This window comes from Cavia porcellus, unplaced genomic scaffold (genome assembly GCF_034190915.1).
Source record: "Cavia porcellus strain 051 isolate PalLab524CR breed Dunkin Hartley unplaced genomic scaffold, mCavPor4.1 scaffold_16, whole genome shotgun sequence".
Classification (NCBI taxonomy): Eukaryota; Metazoa; Chordata; class Mammalia; order Rodentia; family Caviidae; genus Cavia; species Cavia porcellus.
Genome location: NW_026947499.1, coordinates 55,261,400 through 55,279,957, shown reverse-complemented (window position 1 = coordinate 55,279,957; position 18,558 = coordinate 55,261,400). Strand labels below are relative to the sequence as shown.

At 53.8% G+C, this 18,558-nt stretch overlaps 2 protein-coding genes across 10 annotated transcripts in view; one reads left to right on the top strand and one right to left on the bottom strand.

Annotated features, from left to right (window-relative positions):
• Positions 1 to 12,527, top strand: part of Gsg1l (GSG1 like) — a 231,695-nt gene extending 219,168 nt beyond the window's left edge. For both annotated transcript variants that reach the window (XM_063226714.1, XM_003477826.5), the window contains 2 exons: positions 565 to 635; positions 9,760 to 12,527. In XM_063226714.1, coding sequence (XP_063082784.1) covers positions 565 to 635; positions 9,760 to 9,857 — 169 coding nt within the window. In that variant the 3' untranslated portion in view covers positions 9,858 to 12,527. The remainder of the gene's footprint in view (positions 1 to 564; positions 636 to 9,759) is intronic.
• Positions 12,528 to 17,280: 4,753 nt separating this feature from the next.
• Katnip (katanin interacting protein) overlaps positions 17,281 to 18,558 on the bottom strand; it is a 193,377-nt gene continuing 192,099 nt past the window's right edge. For all 8 annotated transcript variants that reach the window (XM_063226709.1, XM_013141984.2, XM_013141986.2 and 5 more), the window contains one exon: positions 17,281 to 18,544. In XM_063226709.1, coding sequence (XP_063082779.1) covers positions 18,486 to 18,544 — 59 coding nt within the window. In that variant the 3' untranslated portion in view covers positions 17,281 to 18,485. The remainder of the gene's footprint in view (positions 18,545 to 18,558) is intronic.

Below are 18,558 nucleotides of genomic sequence, written 5' to 3'. Positions count from 1 at the left end.
TATATGGTGCTTTTAACTCTTTTAGGAAGAGGTTTAGAAGGGGAATAGCTGGGCCAAATGAATTTTTAGAGTTAATTTTTAGAGAAATCTTCACTTTCATTTCCATAGTGGTGTCTTGGTTTACACCCCTACCCACAGTGTAGAGGGGCTTTGTCCCGCGACCTTGCTAGCATTTGTTATTATTTTATTTCTTGATGATGATCAGCCATTCCCTCTGGAGTAAGGTGGAATCTCAGCATTGTTTTAGTTTTTAATCTCTGTAATGGCCAAGGTGTTTTACATTTTTTCCTGGTCATTCATACTTCTTTCAAGAAATGTCTATCCATTTCACTTACCCATTTTTTTATTGGGTCTGTTATTTGGGAGAATCTTTTGTTTTTTTAGTTCTTTGTATATTCTAGATATCTAAAGGAGTAGCTAGTAATTTTTCCCTGTTCTGTAGAGTTTTTTCCTTTGCCGTGCAGCAGTGTTCTAATTTGATATGACCCCACCTGTTGATCTTGATGCTATTTCATGTGCACTTGGGTTCTGCTTAGGAATTTTTTTGTTTTGTTCTTTCTCCAGGATTGAGAAGGGGGATGGGAGTGAGGAGGAGGACTTCCGCTTGGACTGCCGCCACGAGAGATATCCCACGCGTAAGTGCCTCCTTTACTACACCTGCTGCTATGAACTGTCCTCTGTTGGAGAACAAGGACCTGGATGGGGCAGGCCAGCCTCTTGCTGCTCCCGCCTCCTCCTGCAGCCCCAGCTCATGCGGGGAAATCGAGGCTGAGATCTCTGTGTAGTGAGTCTTCTGCACCCAGCAGCCACGGCCGGTCCTCCCAGGGAGACCAGGATGCTGAAACCGGAGGAGGAGGGAGACCAGAAAGATTTAAAGGCAGATGGTGACACCTCAGCTGTAGTCCAGGCCCAGCTAAGCCACTGGCCCGAGGGCCAACAGTCCAGGGTACAATCAGCAAGGGTGATGGTGGAGAAAATTTGTTTGAGCCAATGACTCTCTTGGCCCTTAGAAAATAGTGACTTCATCTCTTCACCATGGGGGACACCAAAAGGAACGATCCAGGACGTTCACGTGGGGACCAGAAAGCACAGGGAGGCAGAAGGAGTGAAAGAAGGTTGCTCAAAAATAAAAGCGAACGAGTGTGCGATCAAATTGAAAATGCTCACATCCCAGTGGCACCCGCTGAATGCCCACCACATGCTTCTGTCTTTACCCCACCTTCCCTCTGACCCAGCCCCTATAGGCAGGATGCTCTCCACGGTTAGCAGAGAGGTGGAGGGCCTGTCCAGGGTCACACAGCCTAGTCAGTGTCCTGACCACACTGCTCAGATCTTTTAGGGGGCCCTGTGACTTCTGCTCTGTCTGGGACACCTGAGAGGCTTCCCCACCTTCCTACCTGTAGGGGGGGCCGGCATACAGGGGAGCAGGATAAGGAGTCAGTGACCACAAGCTTAGCAGCTGTCCCCTCTTCTCCTTCCTCTGGGCCACAGTTCTTCCCTTCCCAGTTTCCAAACAACAGCAGCAGACACTGAAACTTGAGGCTGTCTGACCGCATTCCACGAGAAATGACTCCGCTGGGAAGGAGCAGAGGGGAGAGATGAGTCTTCATTGCGAAGGCAGAGGGCTGCTGTGGAAGCAGAGGACCCAAGGAAGTGGCCAAAGTGCCAGTGACTGCTTGGGGACCAGAAGCAGCCCTCAGGTGGAGCCATACCTCTAGTATTGGGGCAGAGTCTGGGGGCCAGTGGCCAGCCTGGTACCCGGGATAAGCCCAGCAGTTTTGCTGTGGTCATTATTTTATCCCTGTGGCACTTGATTGTGGCACCAGAGTGGGAGAGGGAAGTGGTGGGCAGGGGAGCTCTGCTGGCAGCGCTGTGGGAGTGTTAGTGCAGGCTGGCCTACCGGCAGAGTCCCCACCCCGTGATGAGACTATGTGGCGGGGATGGAGTGTGCAGATGCACCAGCAGGGTCATCAGGGGAAGGGACACCAGGAAGGAAGGGGCAGGTGGCCAGATAGAGGCATGACATTGGGACCATTACACAGGCACCTGTGTTACCCTGCAGTGGTGACAGGAACTCTTTGGGGTCACCATGAATGGCTGCTGGGGTGGGGGTGCATGCACTCTGTGCAGTGGGGGTCGGCAGTGTGGATTAGGGAGTGAGGAGGAGCTTGAGAGCTGCACGGGACGTTTTTGCTGGAGCAGTCGAGGGCATAGTGTCACTGCCTGATGGAAGAGACACGGGGACACTGTGTCCCTGCTGGGCATCAGGGCAGCAGCTGCCCGGTCAGAGTCCCCAGGACTGCAGTGAGGGGAGGCAGACAGCTGGAGCCAGGTGACTGCTGGGATGATGTAAGTAAGTGGGTCGATTACAGACATGGGGTCCTAGCACTCCAGGGGCTCAGGGCAGCCAGAAAGCTGTGGGGCAGGGGCTGTGAAAGCTGTCAGTTGTCCCAGAAGGTTTTCTAGATCCAGGCTTCTCAGCAGGGAGAAGAGTACTCTCTGCCCGTGTGCCTTAGGCCTGACTTAGATGACCACATTTCCCCAGGTACCTCAAGGTGCTGCAGAGATCTCAATTAACACGATGAGGAAGAAACCCATTCTTAGAGGGCTGCTTTTGTGCCAATACAAAGTCATTCACTCAGGGCTGGGGATTTAGCTCAGCGGCATAAGCGCCTGCCTTGCAAGCAGGCAGTCGTGAGTTCAATCCCTGGTACCGATAAAAACGAAAAAGACAAAAAAAAAAAAAAAGTCATTCACTCACCCATTAACTCAGAGGCTTTGAGTTCTAGGAAATGAGCCCAAGGTCCTAGGAATACACAGAGATAAGTACAGCAGGTCTGGGCCCCGAGAGTGTTCCCAGGTCAGTGAGACCCAAGTCACTGACTGCATCACATGGCCAGGTTGTAATGGGGACACCATGGGCTCTGTGATGCCAAGACTCAATGTCTCATCCAGCTCAGGGTGGGATGGGGCAGAGCAGGAGGAGCTCTTGCTAGAGGCAGTCACCTTGGCCAAAACTCTGGCCCTAATGTGGAGCCAGCCCTGAGAAGAGCTCAGTCCCACAGATCTGTCTGGTTATGTCTCCCCTCATCTCTGCTCTGAAGACTTCGCATTTATGCACTTGACCCTAAATGCAGCCCTGCTCTACAGACAGGAGCTCAGAGGCCTGGGGAGTTCAGGAGCACGGCTTATCCAACATCATGTGGCCAGGAAGTAGCAGAGCTGGGATCTGAGTTCAGGCAGGGTTCCCACCCCTGGGCCACTAGGATGAGCTGCCCACACTCACTGGCCAATGACTCCACTTGTCGGTCCCTGGGTAGGGCACTGAGGGTGTGGGCAGAGCCAGACCTGGTCTCAGTCCTCATGGAGCACAAGGCCTAGAGAAGCAGCCTGTCAGGCCGACCAGAGGATGACACAATCCCCAGAATTCGGCCTCTAGCTGCTGGTGGGTTTTCTGCAAGAAAATATTTTGGAAAAGCTGGGTTGAGTTTTGCAATATTTCTGCGTGGAGCAGCTGCTCAGCTCCTGCGAGGGCCCGGCTTGCTGGCAAGAGGAACGGGGGAGGAGGCCTGTCAGGGAGCCCACGTTATTAAACATTTGCTGTGTGCGAGTCTGTGCTAAGCATTTCACTGCCGGGCTGATCCTGCCCAAGAAGGAGGGCTTCCTCCTCTTGTGTGGATGGAAGAACTGAGGTTCTGACTCTGCTGAGATCTCTGGTCCACTTGGTAAAACTCAGTTTGACGTTTGAATCTCTCCCCTTCCCCTGGGCAAGAGGCCATTCCTGCTCACACTCCACAGGTCCCTGACTTCACCTCCTCTTCCTCTCTCATGTGGATCCAGCCAGCAACTGCATCATGCAAAACTCATCCCCTCCCGTGGGTCTTTGCATGGCTGTTCTCTCTGCCAAGATGCTCTCCCTCTAAATCCCTGCGTGGCTCCCTTTGCCCCATCCTTAAATCCCAGCTGAAAAGCACTTGCTTCAAGGAGCTCCCTCTTCACTGCGCCAGCACCTGGCCACCTGCATTGCTTTACAGTACTTGTCTCTTTTTGAAATTGCCTTTCATGGCTGTGCACTTCGTTCATGTTCTGTTGCTTCTCTCCGCTGCACTCCGTGAGAACAGACATCAAACTTGCCCATTCTGTTCCTAGCTGTTTCTTGAGAGCCTGGGGCAGCATCTGCGCACAGTAGGTACTCAGCCGTTGGCTCTGAACCTCCGAGTGTCTCCTGCCACCTCCCCACTGAGCAGTCACTTTTACATAAACAGTTACATAAACTTTTGGTTATCTTAACTGCCCCCAAAGTTGCTATTTTTTCCTTAGGCTTCTATGATATGGATTCTGCCACTTTTTTTTTTCTAAGGAAAGAGTTTGTTTTTGAAACCTGCCTTTGGGGTTTTGCAGTGCCACCAGCTAGCTCAGAAGTACATCAGATGTGACATTTGATGGAGGCGACACTGCCATATGGTCCGGGTGTCTGCATCTTCCTTTCAGGGGCAACTGGGGTTTGCAACTGATTGCAGCTGTCAAGTTCAATGCCTGAGACAAGCTTTTGATTTTGCCAGGTGTGTCGGTAAGGCTGGGCTCGGCAAGGGGCTGTCACTTGCCCGGCACAGAGGTGGCTTTTGGGAGCTCCGTCTAGACGGGTCTGTCCTCAAAATAGCAGAGGGAATTTCAAGGAGGACTTTTTCTGGGCCCAGAGCAACTTGGCATTTTTATTAGATCAAAATCAAATCCAATAGAGTACTGCTTCAGTCGCTTTCTTTATTAAAATGGAAACAGACCGTATTTCTGAAATATCAATGCCAATTAGCTGGGAGCACAGACCAACACGTGGTTTGGAGACATCCCAGACCCTGGCACCACAGGTCAAGAGATCCAATCCAATGCTAGGATCAGAATCACAGGGAGGATTCATGCCCAGCCCACCTTTCAAGTTCAGAAGGTCTGAGGTGGGCCTGGGAGTTTGTATTTCTTACAGATTCTTCATGATGCTGACGATGCTGCCCACAGACCCGATGGGAATCGGACTCAGTCCCGGGCCAGCATGTGACTCTCTGAAGCCACTGCCAGGAGCCAGTCTGCTTTCCATCACTTGCTTGGGTGACTCAGCAACTTCTAGATAGAAATTACCACTTCTAGGACCAAGTCCCTCCGATCCATCCTCCTAAGACGTAAACTTGATCGCATCTTTCGCTGCCTGCCAGCTCGTGACCTCCCTGTTGGGTGCTGGCATGGGCCAGCCAGGCAGAACCTTCTAGCAGAGGCCCCCCTCCCTCCACATGCCCTCGTTCACTCATCACCCTCTGAGCCCTTTCTTGCTGACTTGTTTATTCCAGTTGCTCCCCACAGAATGAACTGCTGTGAGGGCAGAGACTTTGTTGCCACATTCATTGTGACTGCCTCAGAGCCTTAGCACACAGAAGGTCACCCCTATGCGTCTGTCCACGACCGATCACTCTGTCCTGGCGAGGTCAGTGCCCCGGGAAACCTGTCCATTTGACAGGTGAACATACTGAGAAATGGAGTCACTTGTCCTGAGTCACCACCTGTCCCACCCCAAGCTGAAGCTAAGCTGATGTTTACCTCCTTTGAGCCCATTTTCTGGCCAAGGCAGTGGCGTGCCAATCATACGCGTTGTTAAGAGACACTTGGGCAGTTGTTAAAATACAGATTTCCGGGAAGAGCCCATTCCTCAGTTTGGGGCAGGTCAGGGATCTGTCTCAGGTAAGTCAAAGTATAGGATGAACCCTGTACTCTTTTGAGTACAGTAGGCTGTTACATTTGGCACCCAGCAATTTTTTTTTTTTTTTTGATAGAACTGGTGACTGAACCCAGAGCCTTTGCACTGAGCCACATGCCCACATTTTTTAAAAAAATACTTTTTTTAATTAAAATTTTTTTTTCTTTTGGACAAAATCTTGCTTTAAATTGCTAATTTTCCCAGGCTGGGCTTGAATGTACAGTGCTTCTGCCTCAGACTCCTAGGAGGCTGGCATTACAGGCCTGCAACTCCGCATGTATCCGAAGTCTTTTGATTTTTGCAACCACAGTCCTGCCGTCCTTCCCCCTCCAACCCATGTGCTGGTTTCTAGCCACCTTCCTCCAAGCACAACATTGTTGGATTTTTCACACCTCCTAAAAACCTCATCGGCCTGCCAAGAATCCATTTCACGCCCTGTTCTTTCTGCCTGGAATGACCTGCCGCTTCCTCTCCTGGGAGAAACCAGTTCCACCCATGGAATTGGGAGCTTCCTGGTCTAGTCAAGCATCTGGGAATGACAGCACCTGTCCCATCCCCTGATGGGCATAGGGGCGTCCATCCACACACCTCACTGCCCTGGGACTTGGGCTATGAGGTGAGGTGTCACGGTGCCCACAGGCACAGCCGTTAGAGCAAGGCTGGCTGGCTTCAAACCCCAGCACTGATGTTTAGACAAATGACTTCCCCTCCTGGTCCCTGACGTGTTCCTGTTAGACAAGTCTTCCCTAACATGACCTCAGTTTCCTCATCTGGGAAGAGAGGCTGTTGAAGCCAATTCCACGATAGTGTAGGTGTCTTGTTGTCTTCGTGTCCATCTGTATCTGAGGCTGCTAATGACAGACCCTGCTGCAGACCTCCTGAGATTTCCTGCTCCTTTCACACCCACTTGGAGACTCAGAGTGGTGAACTTTAAGGAACATTCACATAGCTGGATAGAAGCTGGATTTAAAGCTCTGACTGTCAGATCCAAGCATGATTTCTCTCCCCTAAGCTTGCAACAAAAGAGGAAAAACAAAGGTCCCTAATCCCCAGGCCACAAACCTTTACCTGTACCATTAGAAACTGTCCTGTCTCAGGAGGTAAGCAATGGCAGGTCACCGCCTACATGTTCAGCTGTTCCCTGTGGTTCACATTACTGCCTTGAGCGCCTCCTGCTGTCAGATCAGCAGGGTACTGGGAGCACGAATGAATGCCACTGTGGAATGATCTGCCAGGAGTCCTCCGTTGACTCATCCTGAAGCCAACCCATCCTTCCCATCCCTCCATCCATCACTAGAAAAATCACCTTCCATGAAACTGGTCCTGGTGCCAGAAAGGCGGGACATTTCTGCTTTACACACAGAATTTTAGTGTGGGAGTCATGGGCACTGGAGCCTCCTCATCCTTCTCCTCCATTTCTTTCACATTTGTTCAAGAAATAGTCAGCTCAGGACTTGATTGGGGCTGGAGGCTGAGGCTCCAGGAAGAAGCAGGTGCAACCATCCCAGAGGAAGGAGCATTTGAAATACCAGGGAGGTCAGTGGCCTGAGAAGCGCAGGACAGGGCAACCCCATATGCCCTCAGCATGTGTTGAGTCATAGAACAGGGTCAGGGGACAGAAACACAGGCTAGGGAACAACAAGAGGTCACCAAGCAGCTCCCACTGCTGAGGTTCACCTGGGAGATGCTGCCTGGCCCATGGACTGTTAAGAATATTTTTAAAACTCTGTCACCGTTTAAAGGCCAGGGAGCTTTACTTTGAAGTCTGGGTTTTTAGTGTTACTGGACTTCTTTGGACGATCTGAGCTTATGCTTCCTGGGGTGACACTGGCTGGAGCAGGGGAGGCCATCTCTGGTCCCTTCAAACATTAGCTTAATTACCTTGGGCCCAGGAGGCTTGAAGTTGAGACCCCCCAGTCCACAGTGCAGGGCCTTTTCTCTGGCTCCTGGTTGGCCTCAGAGTAAAGGGAATGGGTAAGAAAGGGAGTGCGGAGTCCCGGGGGCAGGTGGGGGACATGCTGTCCGTAGCTCTGGGTCCCAGGCCCCTGTGACTCGACGAGAATGGAAGGCCAATCCCAGTCCTGACTGACTCGGCCTCTAAGTCCAGGGCACAGAGTCTGATTTAACTCAAGGAGGACAGCATCCTGGCTTTCATTCTTCCTTTAAAAAAAATCACTTCCTCCCTGTTCCAATGAATTCTCTACAATTCTGCCTGTTGGCGACCATAAGAGCAGCTATGATCACTTCTAAATACTCATTTAGAAAAACAATTAAACCTTTCTATGCACCAAATATTTGCTTCTCAATTTTAAAAAATCCCAAACACCTTTATCTTGGCAGCAAGCACTTTCATAGATTGCAACTATTTCAGTAGCTGGGGCCAAAACAAATGCTTTCTTTCCCTCAAGGCCAAATGATTCCAGAATGTTTGCAGAATGTTTCCCACTTCTTAGAAATACAATAAAATTTTCAATACACAAACATTAAAGAATATTAACAAAAATCAAAGAGAAAAAAGTTGCAACACACACACACACACACACACACACACACACACGCTCTGCCACTGGCACAACCATCTTCCTCTTCACCTTCCCTTCCCGCAGAGGAAGGGCAGTGAGCTCCCCATCCCTAGGGCTATGCAAACCGAAGCTTGGCCTCACTAGGAACTCCCACGTAAGTGAGCTTCCTACAAGAGCCTGGCTGACCTTATGGTATGAGTATCCCTTGCCGCTTGGAATGGGGGAAACCAGAGAGTTGGAACTTGGAACCAGTGACTTGGAACAGATTTCTTTTAATGCTGAGGACTGGAATCAGGAAGAAGTTAATTCCATCTGGTCCCACAGTCGCTGTGAATCATCAGGTGGCAAAATACTGCTGCTGGCCTTGGCTCCCTATTGTAGCATGGGACACCCCACCAGCATGACAGGAGGCACAGTGCAAAGGTCACTGCCTCCTTTTCCTCCCCTCCCCCCAGCACAGTGCCTTTCTCCCCTTCCTGGTTTTTCTCTCTGTCTCTACCTCGGCTGTGCCTCCAGAGCAGCCACCGTGGGCCCTGTCCTTGCTCTCCTGGGTGTGGCTGGAAAGTGTGCCTCTTGGGGAGAGGGTGTAGGACGAGGGGGGGACCCCGACCTCCTGTAGGGTCAGAAGATGGGTTGGGTTGGGCTTTGCAGGGGTGAACCTTGAGCTGGAGGGGTCAAGCAGGTGCAGTCATTTTAGGCAGGTGCTGTGTGTGGTGGGAATGGCCCATATGTTAGGGAGCCCTCACAGAGACACTTGATGGAGGGCAGAGGATTGATTGGAGAATCAAGCAGCACAGCAGAGGGGGAGAGGACAGGACAGAGGGGCCTCCCCAGCATCACTTCGCCAGGTTCTGAGAGCCCTAGGCAGTGGAGGGGTGCAGAGTCTCTGTGCCCCGCCTTGCACACGGGGAGCTGCTGGGAGTGAGCTGGCCCGTGGGAGTTTCTCCTCCAGGGCCACGGGGAGCTCAGTTGGCTGCATGGCTGGGTGGGATGGTACAGAACAGGTCACAGGCAGCTGGGCTGGGGGTGGACTGAGGACGGTAAGTGGGCACTGGGTGCCTTGGTAAAGAGAAGGCAGAGTAAGGTGGGTGGCAGCTGATATGGGGCAGGAGACCTGGGGACAGGTGTGCGTGGGAGGCAACGAGGGGATGGGCTGCTGGGTGGTGAGGAGCTTGGAGCGTGGGTGAGTAGGAGGATGATAGGAGGATGCGGATGTGGAAGGGAGTCAGTGTGTCACTGGGGCAGCAGAAGGGTGGATATGTGCTGTGGTGGGGGTACAAGTGGGCAGAGACGGAGGGGCTGGAGTGGGTTCAGGATGTCAAGGGTGGGGTGTTGCATCTGTCCATGGATGGCAGCAGATACGGGTAGGTGCCTCTGTGTGGATGAGCTCAGGGTGCAGTGGGCTCATAAGAGGGTGAGGAGGAGGAGGGTGGGGGCCCTGAGGGGCTCGTGTGGGTGGAAGAAAGGATTGCAGTGCTGGCCACCTTTCTCTTGCAGGACACCAGCTGCACATGGCGGATTCCTGGCCCCGCAGTTCAGCCCAGGAGATGCCAGAGCTGAACCGCCAGTGCTGGGTCCTGGGGCACTGGGTGTGACAGAGACCCAGCCCGGCCCCCAGAGCTCCGGCCGATGCTGGCACCAGCCCTTCCCAGAAGACCATCAGTCTGGTGCCCCGGAGCCCAGCCTGTGTGCAGTGGACTCCGTTGTTAGCCGAGGAGACACGAGGCCTTTCCTGCCACGCTGCCTGGGTCTGAGGGCCCTGGACACGAGGCCCAGAGAACTTGAGGGAACACACTGGACTGCACAGAAGAACTTGGGGGTGCAGCCTGGAACTCCTGCCAGTATCTCACTACAGCCCTGCTGGCTGCCTCTGACATGTCAGGAAAGTCACTGGACACTGGACACCAAATACTGGGCACCCACAAACTAACCAGGGAGCTGAAAAGGTGTCCAGAAGGGCAGGGCTCTGTGGGAACAGGAGGGGTGGTTTCAGGAAGAAGGATCAGCAGCTGGCACTGCAGGAGGCCACACAGCAGGCACACAGCAGGGGCTCAATAAATGCTTGCCGAATCTGTTTCTTGCAGTGTATGGAGCTAGTTGCTCTCTGGGCTGTGGCTGCCTCGTCATCCCTCACCCTGTCACCTCAAAGACCCTGCAAGTGAGAACCTATGTGTGCTAAGGGCAGGGCCAGGCTGGGCCTAGGGTACAGGTAGGATGGACATAGGCTGGCAGTGATGCCCTGGATTCTAGAGGATAGGCAAAGAGGGGTCCCCAAACCCACATCCTGAACTGTGACCCCCAGGGGGACACTATGCTAATTCCTGTTATAAAAACGAGAGGGAGTAACAGAGTAGAAGTAACTTATCTAAGATGAAAGAAATAGAAAATTGTAGAACTGGGTTTGAACCAAGACCCCTGAGTCCAACTTCAGTTTTCCAAGAGGTCTTTCTTCCCAGAGGAGTTTCTAGAGTTTTTCACCAAGTAGAGCTTCACTTATCCATCCATCCATCCATCCATCTCCCTACCTACCTGTTCATTATTTGTCCATCCAACCACCCATTCAATCACCCACCCATCCATCCGTCCATCCAACCATCCAACCATCCATCCATCCATCCATTCATCCATCCATCCATCCATCCATCCATCCATCCAATCATCCATCCATCCATCCATCCATCCATCCATCCATCCATCCAATCATCCATCCATCCATTTGTTCACTCATTCATCCAATCATCAGTCTACCCTTCCGCCCTCCTTTTCTCCATCCCGGCACCCATCACTCCCCATCCTTGTGGTAGGCCTCCATCCTTCATCCTTCCATGCATCACCCTCCCTCTTTATTCAACCATCCACCTGTGCATCCATCTTTCCCATGATGGGATTCACTGTGCCCATACTCTGTGCCAAGCACTGTGGCAGGCACCACAGATGGGGTACAGAAGCACTCAAAGAGGGGCAGGGCAAATGATGAGGCAGATGATTATAGTTCTCTGTGCAGAGCACGATGGTTCCCTGCTTAAGGGTCAAACTACCTGGTTCTGACTCCTTTAAGACCTTGGGTATGTCACTCAACCTCTCTATGCCTCAGTTTCTCATCCACTAAGTGAAGATCATGGCTATGCTTATCTTTTGAAGGTGTGCTGCAGGTTAAGCAGGCTGGTGTCCTGGACAACTTCAGGCGTGTTTACTGTAATGCCTGAGGGGAGTTAGGGGCTAGAGGAGCTGACAGGCAGACCCTGCTGGGGGCAGCATTCAGGGGAGGCTCCCTCGGTGAAATGAGGCTTAAGCCAAGACACGCAGGCTGTCAAGACACCAGGCAAGCAAGAGTGCGGAGAGCCCAGGAAATGGGTGCAGAGAGAAAGTGGTGACAAGCTGCAGAGCTGGATGCAGCAGACCAGGAGCGATCCAGGGCCTGGCCAGGGAGCTTGCACTGGGGCAGCGCTTCTTCCAGAGGAGGTGCGCCCAGCTGTGCTTGTTAGGAAGATACGAGGCTCCGGCACAGGACAGATGTGGTAGGCTGCTCGGGGAAGGAGACTTCATCCAGGCCACATCAGAAGCCAGAGGAGAGGGTGAGCTTAACAAGGGCCCTGGGGCCAGGTGAGCAGATCCTGACACTAGGTAGGAGAGACAACCATCAGGGATTGGGGAGGAATGGCATGGCAGGAGAGGACAGTGGCCATGACTCTCAGGTTGAGTATAAGGGTGGGGAAGATGGGGACTTTACATGTCTTAAGGGAATACTCAGGTGGATTGAGTGCATTCATTCATTCATGCATTAATTGGCTGAGTGATTTGTGAGTCATTTTCATTAATTCAGTGGTACTGAGGACTACTGGGGTGGGGCTGGAGAAGGCCTGGGAGGGAGACTGAACCAGTTGTGAAGGCCTTAAACGTCAGACCTAGTTCGGGTTCTGCCCCAAGCAGGAAGGAGCCACCCAAACATGGGCTGGGCAGGGACATGGGGTGGGGTCTGGCCAGGGCTGCCAGGCATCTCAGAGCCCTTTACTGTCACCCAGGTCCTTCTGAAGCTAGCAAACAGCCCTCAGAGGTCCAGGAGATGACTTCAGTTGACACACGGGCAAAATTTTAATCTATTTTAACAGTTGTGTTTATGTAAATGTGTATTAGAAAAAAATGTGTAACAGGCATCTCAGTGAGTTCACAGACGTTACTGCTTAGGATGAAACCACAATAGGCACTTCAGTTAAAACAGAGTTGGTTTAAAGAAAAGCATTAAATAAATATTCGTGCAAATGGTATGTGATTATGCTATGTGGGCGACTCAAACAAGGGCCACTGTCACAGGCAGTGAGTGAGGCAGGAGCAAGGCAGGCACTGGAGCTGCAAGGCCTCCTGTCTCCCTCTGGGTGCTTTTGGGCAGGGCTGGGAACTAGCTGTCTCCTGGTGCAGCAAGGTCACTGGTTAGATAAGAGGAAGCCTTGCAAGCAGGCTGGGTAGGTGGTCGCACTGACCATCATGTGACTTCAAAGGTGTCTTCGTGCAACTGTACCCGAACTGGGGAGGAGGGAGAGGCCACTCAATCTGAGGGCAGAGGGCTCCTGGGGGAGCACACAGGTGTGGAGGGGAAGCAAAAGCCCCTCCCTCTGTCCTTGCAATCAGCTTTGCCAGCCCCTCGTCCCTGTGCTGGGTAAACCCGGTCTTGGGTGTGTGCCTGTCTTGTCACGGGCACCTGTGGCCCATTGTGCGCTGGCACCTGCTTAGCATCTCTGTGTACCTCCTGCCCTGGACTCAGCTGCACACTAGGACTGTGACTCAACCCTGTACAAGGGGAGCCTGAGGCTGACCTTGGCCAAGTACGCTGGCCCTGCTTACCCCCCACTTTCCAGGCTGCCGGAGTATAGTAGGAGCTGGGGCCTCTGCTCTCATGGTGACTGGGCGTGCTGGCCCTGGGCAAACCCAGGAACGGCAGTGTCTATGCACGCTCCATGGCCTCCTCTGCTCCCTGGTGTATCGGGACCTTGCAGCCCGGTTCTTCCCTGCCTGAGGGCTAATGGGCCAAGCTGGGTCTCTTGTGAGTGACAAGACTGACTTCCAGGCTGGGGTGGTGTTGAGCAATCGTTGCGACCCATTCCTGGCCACACACGCGTCTCCCTGGGTAATGGAAACGTCAGCTTGATTCATGGGCACTGTCTGCGGCAGTGAAGCCTGAGGACGAGGCTGGCCAGGAGGCTCAGCCCCAGGGATGAGCAGCTGGGAGGGTGGCGGTGAGGACACAAGACAGCGCCTGGGCCGCCCTGCACCCACCGCAGACTTGGTGTGGTCTTTCATCAGGAAGTAGTTACCCAGGCCTGGCCTGTACCAGGAGCCAACCTGGGCACAGGAACTGCCGTGCAAACCGGAAAGATGCTGCCTTCCTCCACAGTGTCTGCTCCATTGAGGTAGACAGAGGTCGTGCTCATAGCTCTACATTATGTAGTGAGGATAGCCAGGGGCAGAGGGTGCCCCTCCAATCAAGAACCAAATGAAGGCTGAGGCAGGAAGCAGCAGGTAATGTGTGGACAGGAAGAGCAGCATATGCAAACACCCTGGGGTTGGGAGTCAGCCAATTGCCTATGTATTATTGTGGCAGAACAGAGTGCTTGGAACCTGGGGTGGGGACAGGAGAGCGAAGTCCTCTGGGGTCTGAACGTGAGGCCTTGTGGGGCAGTGGCCAGGAGTTTATCCTTCACCTTGAGGGTCAGCAGCAGCTGCCCACAGAGGGGGTCAGGCAGCAGACTTGATCAGCACTGCATCTGTCAACTTTCCTGGGCCATGTGGGTGAAGGAGAGGGTATAGAGAGAGGCAGGGCAGCTAGAGAGGTCCCAGTGGGAGACACTGTTGGCTTAGGCTGCGGTGGCGCTGGGGGAGGAGGAGGGCTTCTGAACGGAAGCACCTGTGGCACTAGGCAATGCGAGCAGGTGGGAAGGGAGCCTGTGCCAGCCTGGGCTGGTGAGGGACACTGCAGGGCACCAGGGTCCCTTGGTGGAGTTCAGGGGATGGTACTTCTGAGCCAGCACATTACAAAGGCTGTGCCTGCCTACCTCTGAACATGAGGACATGTAGGACGGAGCCATGGCTGTGGGGGCTGGGCCTGAGCTGTCCCTGACAGGGAGACACTGAGCACAAAGCTGGTGCACAGCCACCCAGGCTGCAGGCAGGGATTGTCACCTATGAAGAAAAGCTGCCCTCTTCCACATGGAGTTAACTGAAGGGACAGACAAGGGTCAGCACATGGGGCCCCTTGCTGTCCCCAGCACAGGCAGCTCAGAGTCCCCTGGTTATTATTTTTGGGCCATGTTTCACTTAGGACTGACATTGTCAGCCCTCTGCCTTAGAGGCGGCAGTGGCCCAGCTGATGGCTGTGGCCTGCAGGGGCTCCTGTTCCAAGCGGCTGAGGGGACACAGAGGAGTAAGGGCCCTGGGAGAGTCTGGGTAGCCAGAGGCCAAGGGGGTGGATCCAGGAACACTCACCCTCTCCCTTACCCCTAGGAACTTGTGGGGTGGGGTAAAGGCAAGAGGATGCTGGTAAGGGGTTAGGAGAAGGGGGAAGGGGTGCAGGTAGGTGGGAAGAGGGTGCAACGCAGCAGGTGGGTGGGGAGGAGCAGGGTGCAGCATGTGGTGCCAGAGGGGCGGGCTGGAGCAGGTGGCTGGGGGAGGGGAATCAGCAGTGAGCAGGACACTGCTGAGGAGAGTGGTCTGCACTTAGGTAATGGGAAGGTGCTCTAAGATTCATGCTCTTCATGGGCCAATCAGCTGAGTCTGGAGTTTCTAGAAGGTGGGAAGTGGGAGGGAGAGCTACCTTGCTCTGGGAAGGGCTCAGGCTCTTCACACCCGGGCCCAAGTCTCAGTGCAATACGGGCAACTGGGAGACAGGGAGTGTGGCCTCTCCCAACCCCGGAGGGCTGCAGTCCGAAGGCCAGTGTGCATGGATGTCCACTACAGTCCATCAAGCAGGAAGAGGTCTAGGCCTGTGCTGAAGTTGCTCACCAAGGTCACACAGCCAGGAAGTTGCACCCAGGCATGCTGGCCACAGGACTATTGTACACCCTCGAGAGAATGGTACCTGCAGATAAGGATTCCATGTCTACAACAGGTGCCTTCATCGACAGGCTCACTGGGCATCTATGGGGGTTCAAGGGTCCTGTGTGTTGAGTGTGTTTGGTTGTCACCATCACAAAATCCGACTGCCTACAGGGCAGTGAATGGAGCAGTTTCTTGGAGAGGCAGGCAGATTGGAAATAGTGTCACAGACACCTGTGGTGCTTACAGACCCCCGACTCACCTGTGCTGCAGGGAGATCACCTTGGGCACTTTGGGACACACAGTACTCTAGATGGAGCTGAGGACTGTTTGCCATTCCATGTCCCTGTCAGCCCTGTCAGCTGACTACATCCTGAGATTGAGTCCTGGTGCTGGCACAGCGCTCTGGGTGCCCAATTGGCTGGGCCCTGATTGCCAGGACCTGAAGCACTGTCCCCTCCCTATCCTGCTCCTTCATGTCCATTCCTCACCTCTGCCCCTGCAGGGCTGTGTTCCTGCCTGGAAAAGAAGCCGGGAATCTGAATTTCATTGTGAACCCTGGAGGGACAGGAAGGCAATTAACTTTAAAAATTTAAACATGACCTAGGCATACAGTCCCTGCAGGCTAAGCCTACAGGTGGTGCCCGCCCCCCCCCCCCCCCGCCCCAATTACAGTGAGGCCTGAAGGCAACAGGCGCCAAGTGGCCCTGGGAAAGGCAGGAAGTGAGTTGAGGAGGGAGGGACCTTCTGGAGTGGGCCCTTATAGGGGGTGGTGCTGCGCTGCACCTGCCTGAGGACAGATCAGTGTCTCTGTGTGACGGGGGCAGTCCTTCCCACCTTGGGACAGAGGGGTGCACAGCCCGGTGCTCCTGGGAGCACTTCACAAGCCTCTGTCAGCCATGGCTGGGTCCACAGGTCCAACGGCCACAGCCTGGGGATCACGGATTGGGGTGGGATGCAGGGACTGGGCAGCCGCAGGAGAGGAGGGAGAGGACCTCTGTTGTTCCCCATAGCCACTGAAGACGGAGACTGCTACTTCCAGGACCCAAGGGCCATCCACTGCTGTTCTCTCCCTCTCCAGAGGGATGGGACAGGAACACCTCCTCTCTCCTTTCTCCTCCTGGGAGAGGGTTGGAAGGACACAGCTGAGGTGCACGGGAGCCCTGGGTGGCTATAGGAACGGAAGGCTGGGTGACGCCCCTAAGGGGAGGAGCTGGGGTGGAGGCTGCCCCACAGGAGACCCTCCAGAGTCCGTGGCAGATGGTTGGTACTTGGCTGTGTTTGCTTAGGCTGAGGTAACAGAAAAAAGTTACATTTCACATTAAACATAGAAAGCCTGGACACCTGGCTTCTCTAAAACCCTTGAAAATGGGGCTTTGTGGGAGGCAGGTGCTCCAGCCCAGCAGGCCAGCTTTGCTCCTTGGCATTGGTCCTTGAGTAACGGGGACCTAGCAGGGTCTTACCAGGGGAGAGCCCTCCTCTGGCTGCCTGCAGTGAAAAACCCCACTGCCTAACTACATCCTTTCCTGGCTCCAGGGCCACCCACACTACCCTAAAGGAAGCAAGGGTAAGGGGCACAGGAGGGAGGGGGATGGTGTACGGGCACCCATACCCGATGAAGGGAAACCCCAGTGGCAAGGACCCACAGGATTGTCCACACACACAGCCCACCCCTGCCCAGTCACCTGCTGGTTATCTTACAACCTGCACACTGACTAATAGCTTCCAAAGGGTTACATATATCCTGGGAAAGTTACACAACCTCTCTGTGCCTCAGCTCGTGTGTGTAACAAGAGAGTAATAAGACAACCTATCCCATAGGATTTTTATATGTACAATTATGTGTCTATTGGACATGATGGGGTTCTATCGAGTAGGCTTGGCCGGGGTCATGACCCCACTGGCAGGTGGAGGAGGGGGTTCCAAGCCTGCACTGCTCACCCGGTTTCAAATGGGCTTGCTCAGCCTGACCCCAAATCCAGGGCACTGGAGTCTATTCTCAATAACATCTTTTATTGATTTTGCAAGAGAAAAAAATAGAAATTTATTTTAGAGTTAATGCCTATACAGTTTCTTTTTTTTCTCCTAAATTATATGGTACGTACAATTATTACAAATGTCAACCGTGGTTCTGGGGGCAGCGAATGCAGTGTTCATCTGGGCTCCCCAACAAATCTGTTACCGTGCCTCGGGCAGGATGGGAGGTTGGGGCTCCCTTTGAAGCCAGAGCACTAGATTTGGTCTTAAGAACTGGTTTGATCAGCCCCTGACTCCCCCAGGCTGCAGCTCTCCTGGGAGCCCACAGGCCTGGGGTGCCTGGCATGTCTGGGCACAGAGTGAACAGAAGAGCCAGGGTGGGGTGGGTTCGAGGGGGCTTGGAAGCTACAGAAAGATGGATCTTCTCTGGGAGAAACAATTCTTATCTCCACATCAGCCCCACGCTCCAAATGAAAAGCACATTTGCATAGCTGCTCAGCCCCGGCTGCAAAGCTCATAAAGTATGTGCTGGGCTCCGGTTGCATAGGAACGCGCTTGGAGTACAGTACTGCTTGGGCCGGGCTGGGTGCCAGGAAAACAACGGATTAATATTTGGAACGAGAAATTACCCACCACTGGGAAACCAATTAGGTCCCTGATCTGAGCTTGTTATAGAGATGGAAATAGATGTGCTCTGGGCCGCTTGGCCAGGGGTGCAAGGCACATTTCCAATTCATTGGGAAGTGGCCAGGGAGGGGTCAGTACCACACAGAGGAACAGCAAGAGGGGCAAAGAGGAAGCCCCCATCAGGTGGAGGGATGTGGCTTCCTCCTGACCAAATACCACGAGGATTGTCCTCCACCTCCTGGGCCTGTGTCTCTCCCTTCCCATCCCCAGCAGGACACACAGCACTGGCTGATCCTGTCCCAGGCTTCACAAGGGGACAGATGTCCTAGGGATCGGCTCCCTGAGGAGGATGAGGACAGGGCACTGCCACATCCTACCCTACAGCTATGGCCCTGTGCCCTCCAGTCTGACTCCTGTGGTGCCCAGGTCTATTGTCCCCCTGCCTCTCAAGTCCTTTGACCCTCCACACTGGGATTCACCTCCAGTCCTGGGTCCCAGCCACTGACACTGAAGACCGGAGGGCAAGGGACATGGCCCTGAGCGGGGACAGTAACGGAGCCACCCTGCTGGGAGACTGCTTCCCCTGCCTGCCGTCAGCACCGCCATCGCCTCGATGTCTCCTTCTCACTTATGCAGGTTTTTGGGCGCAAGGCTGTCAAGGCAGAG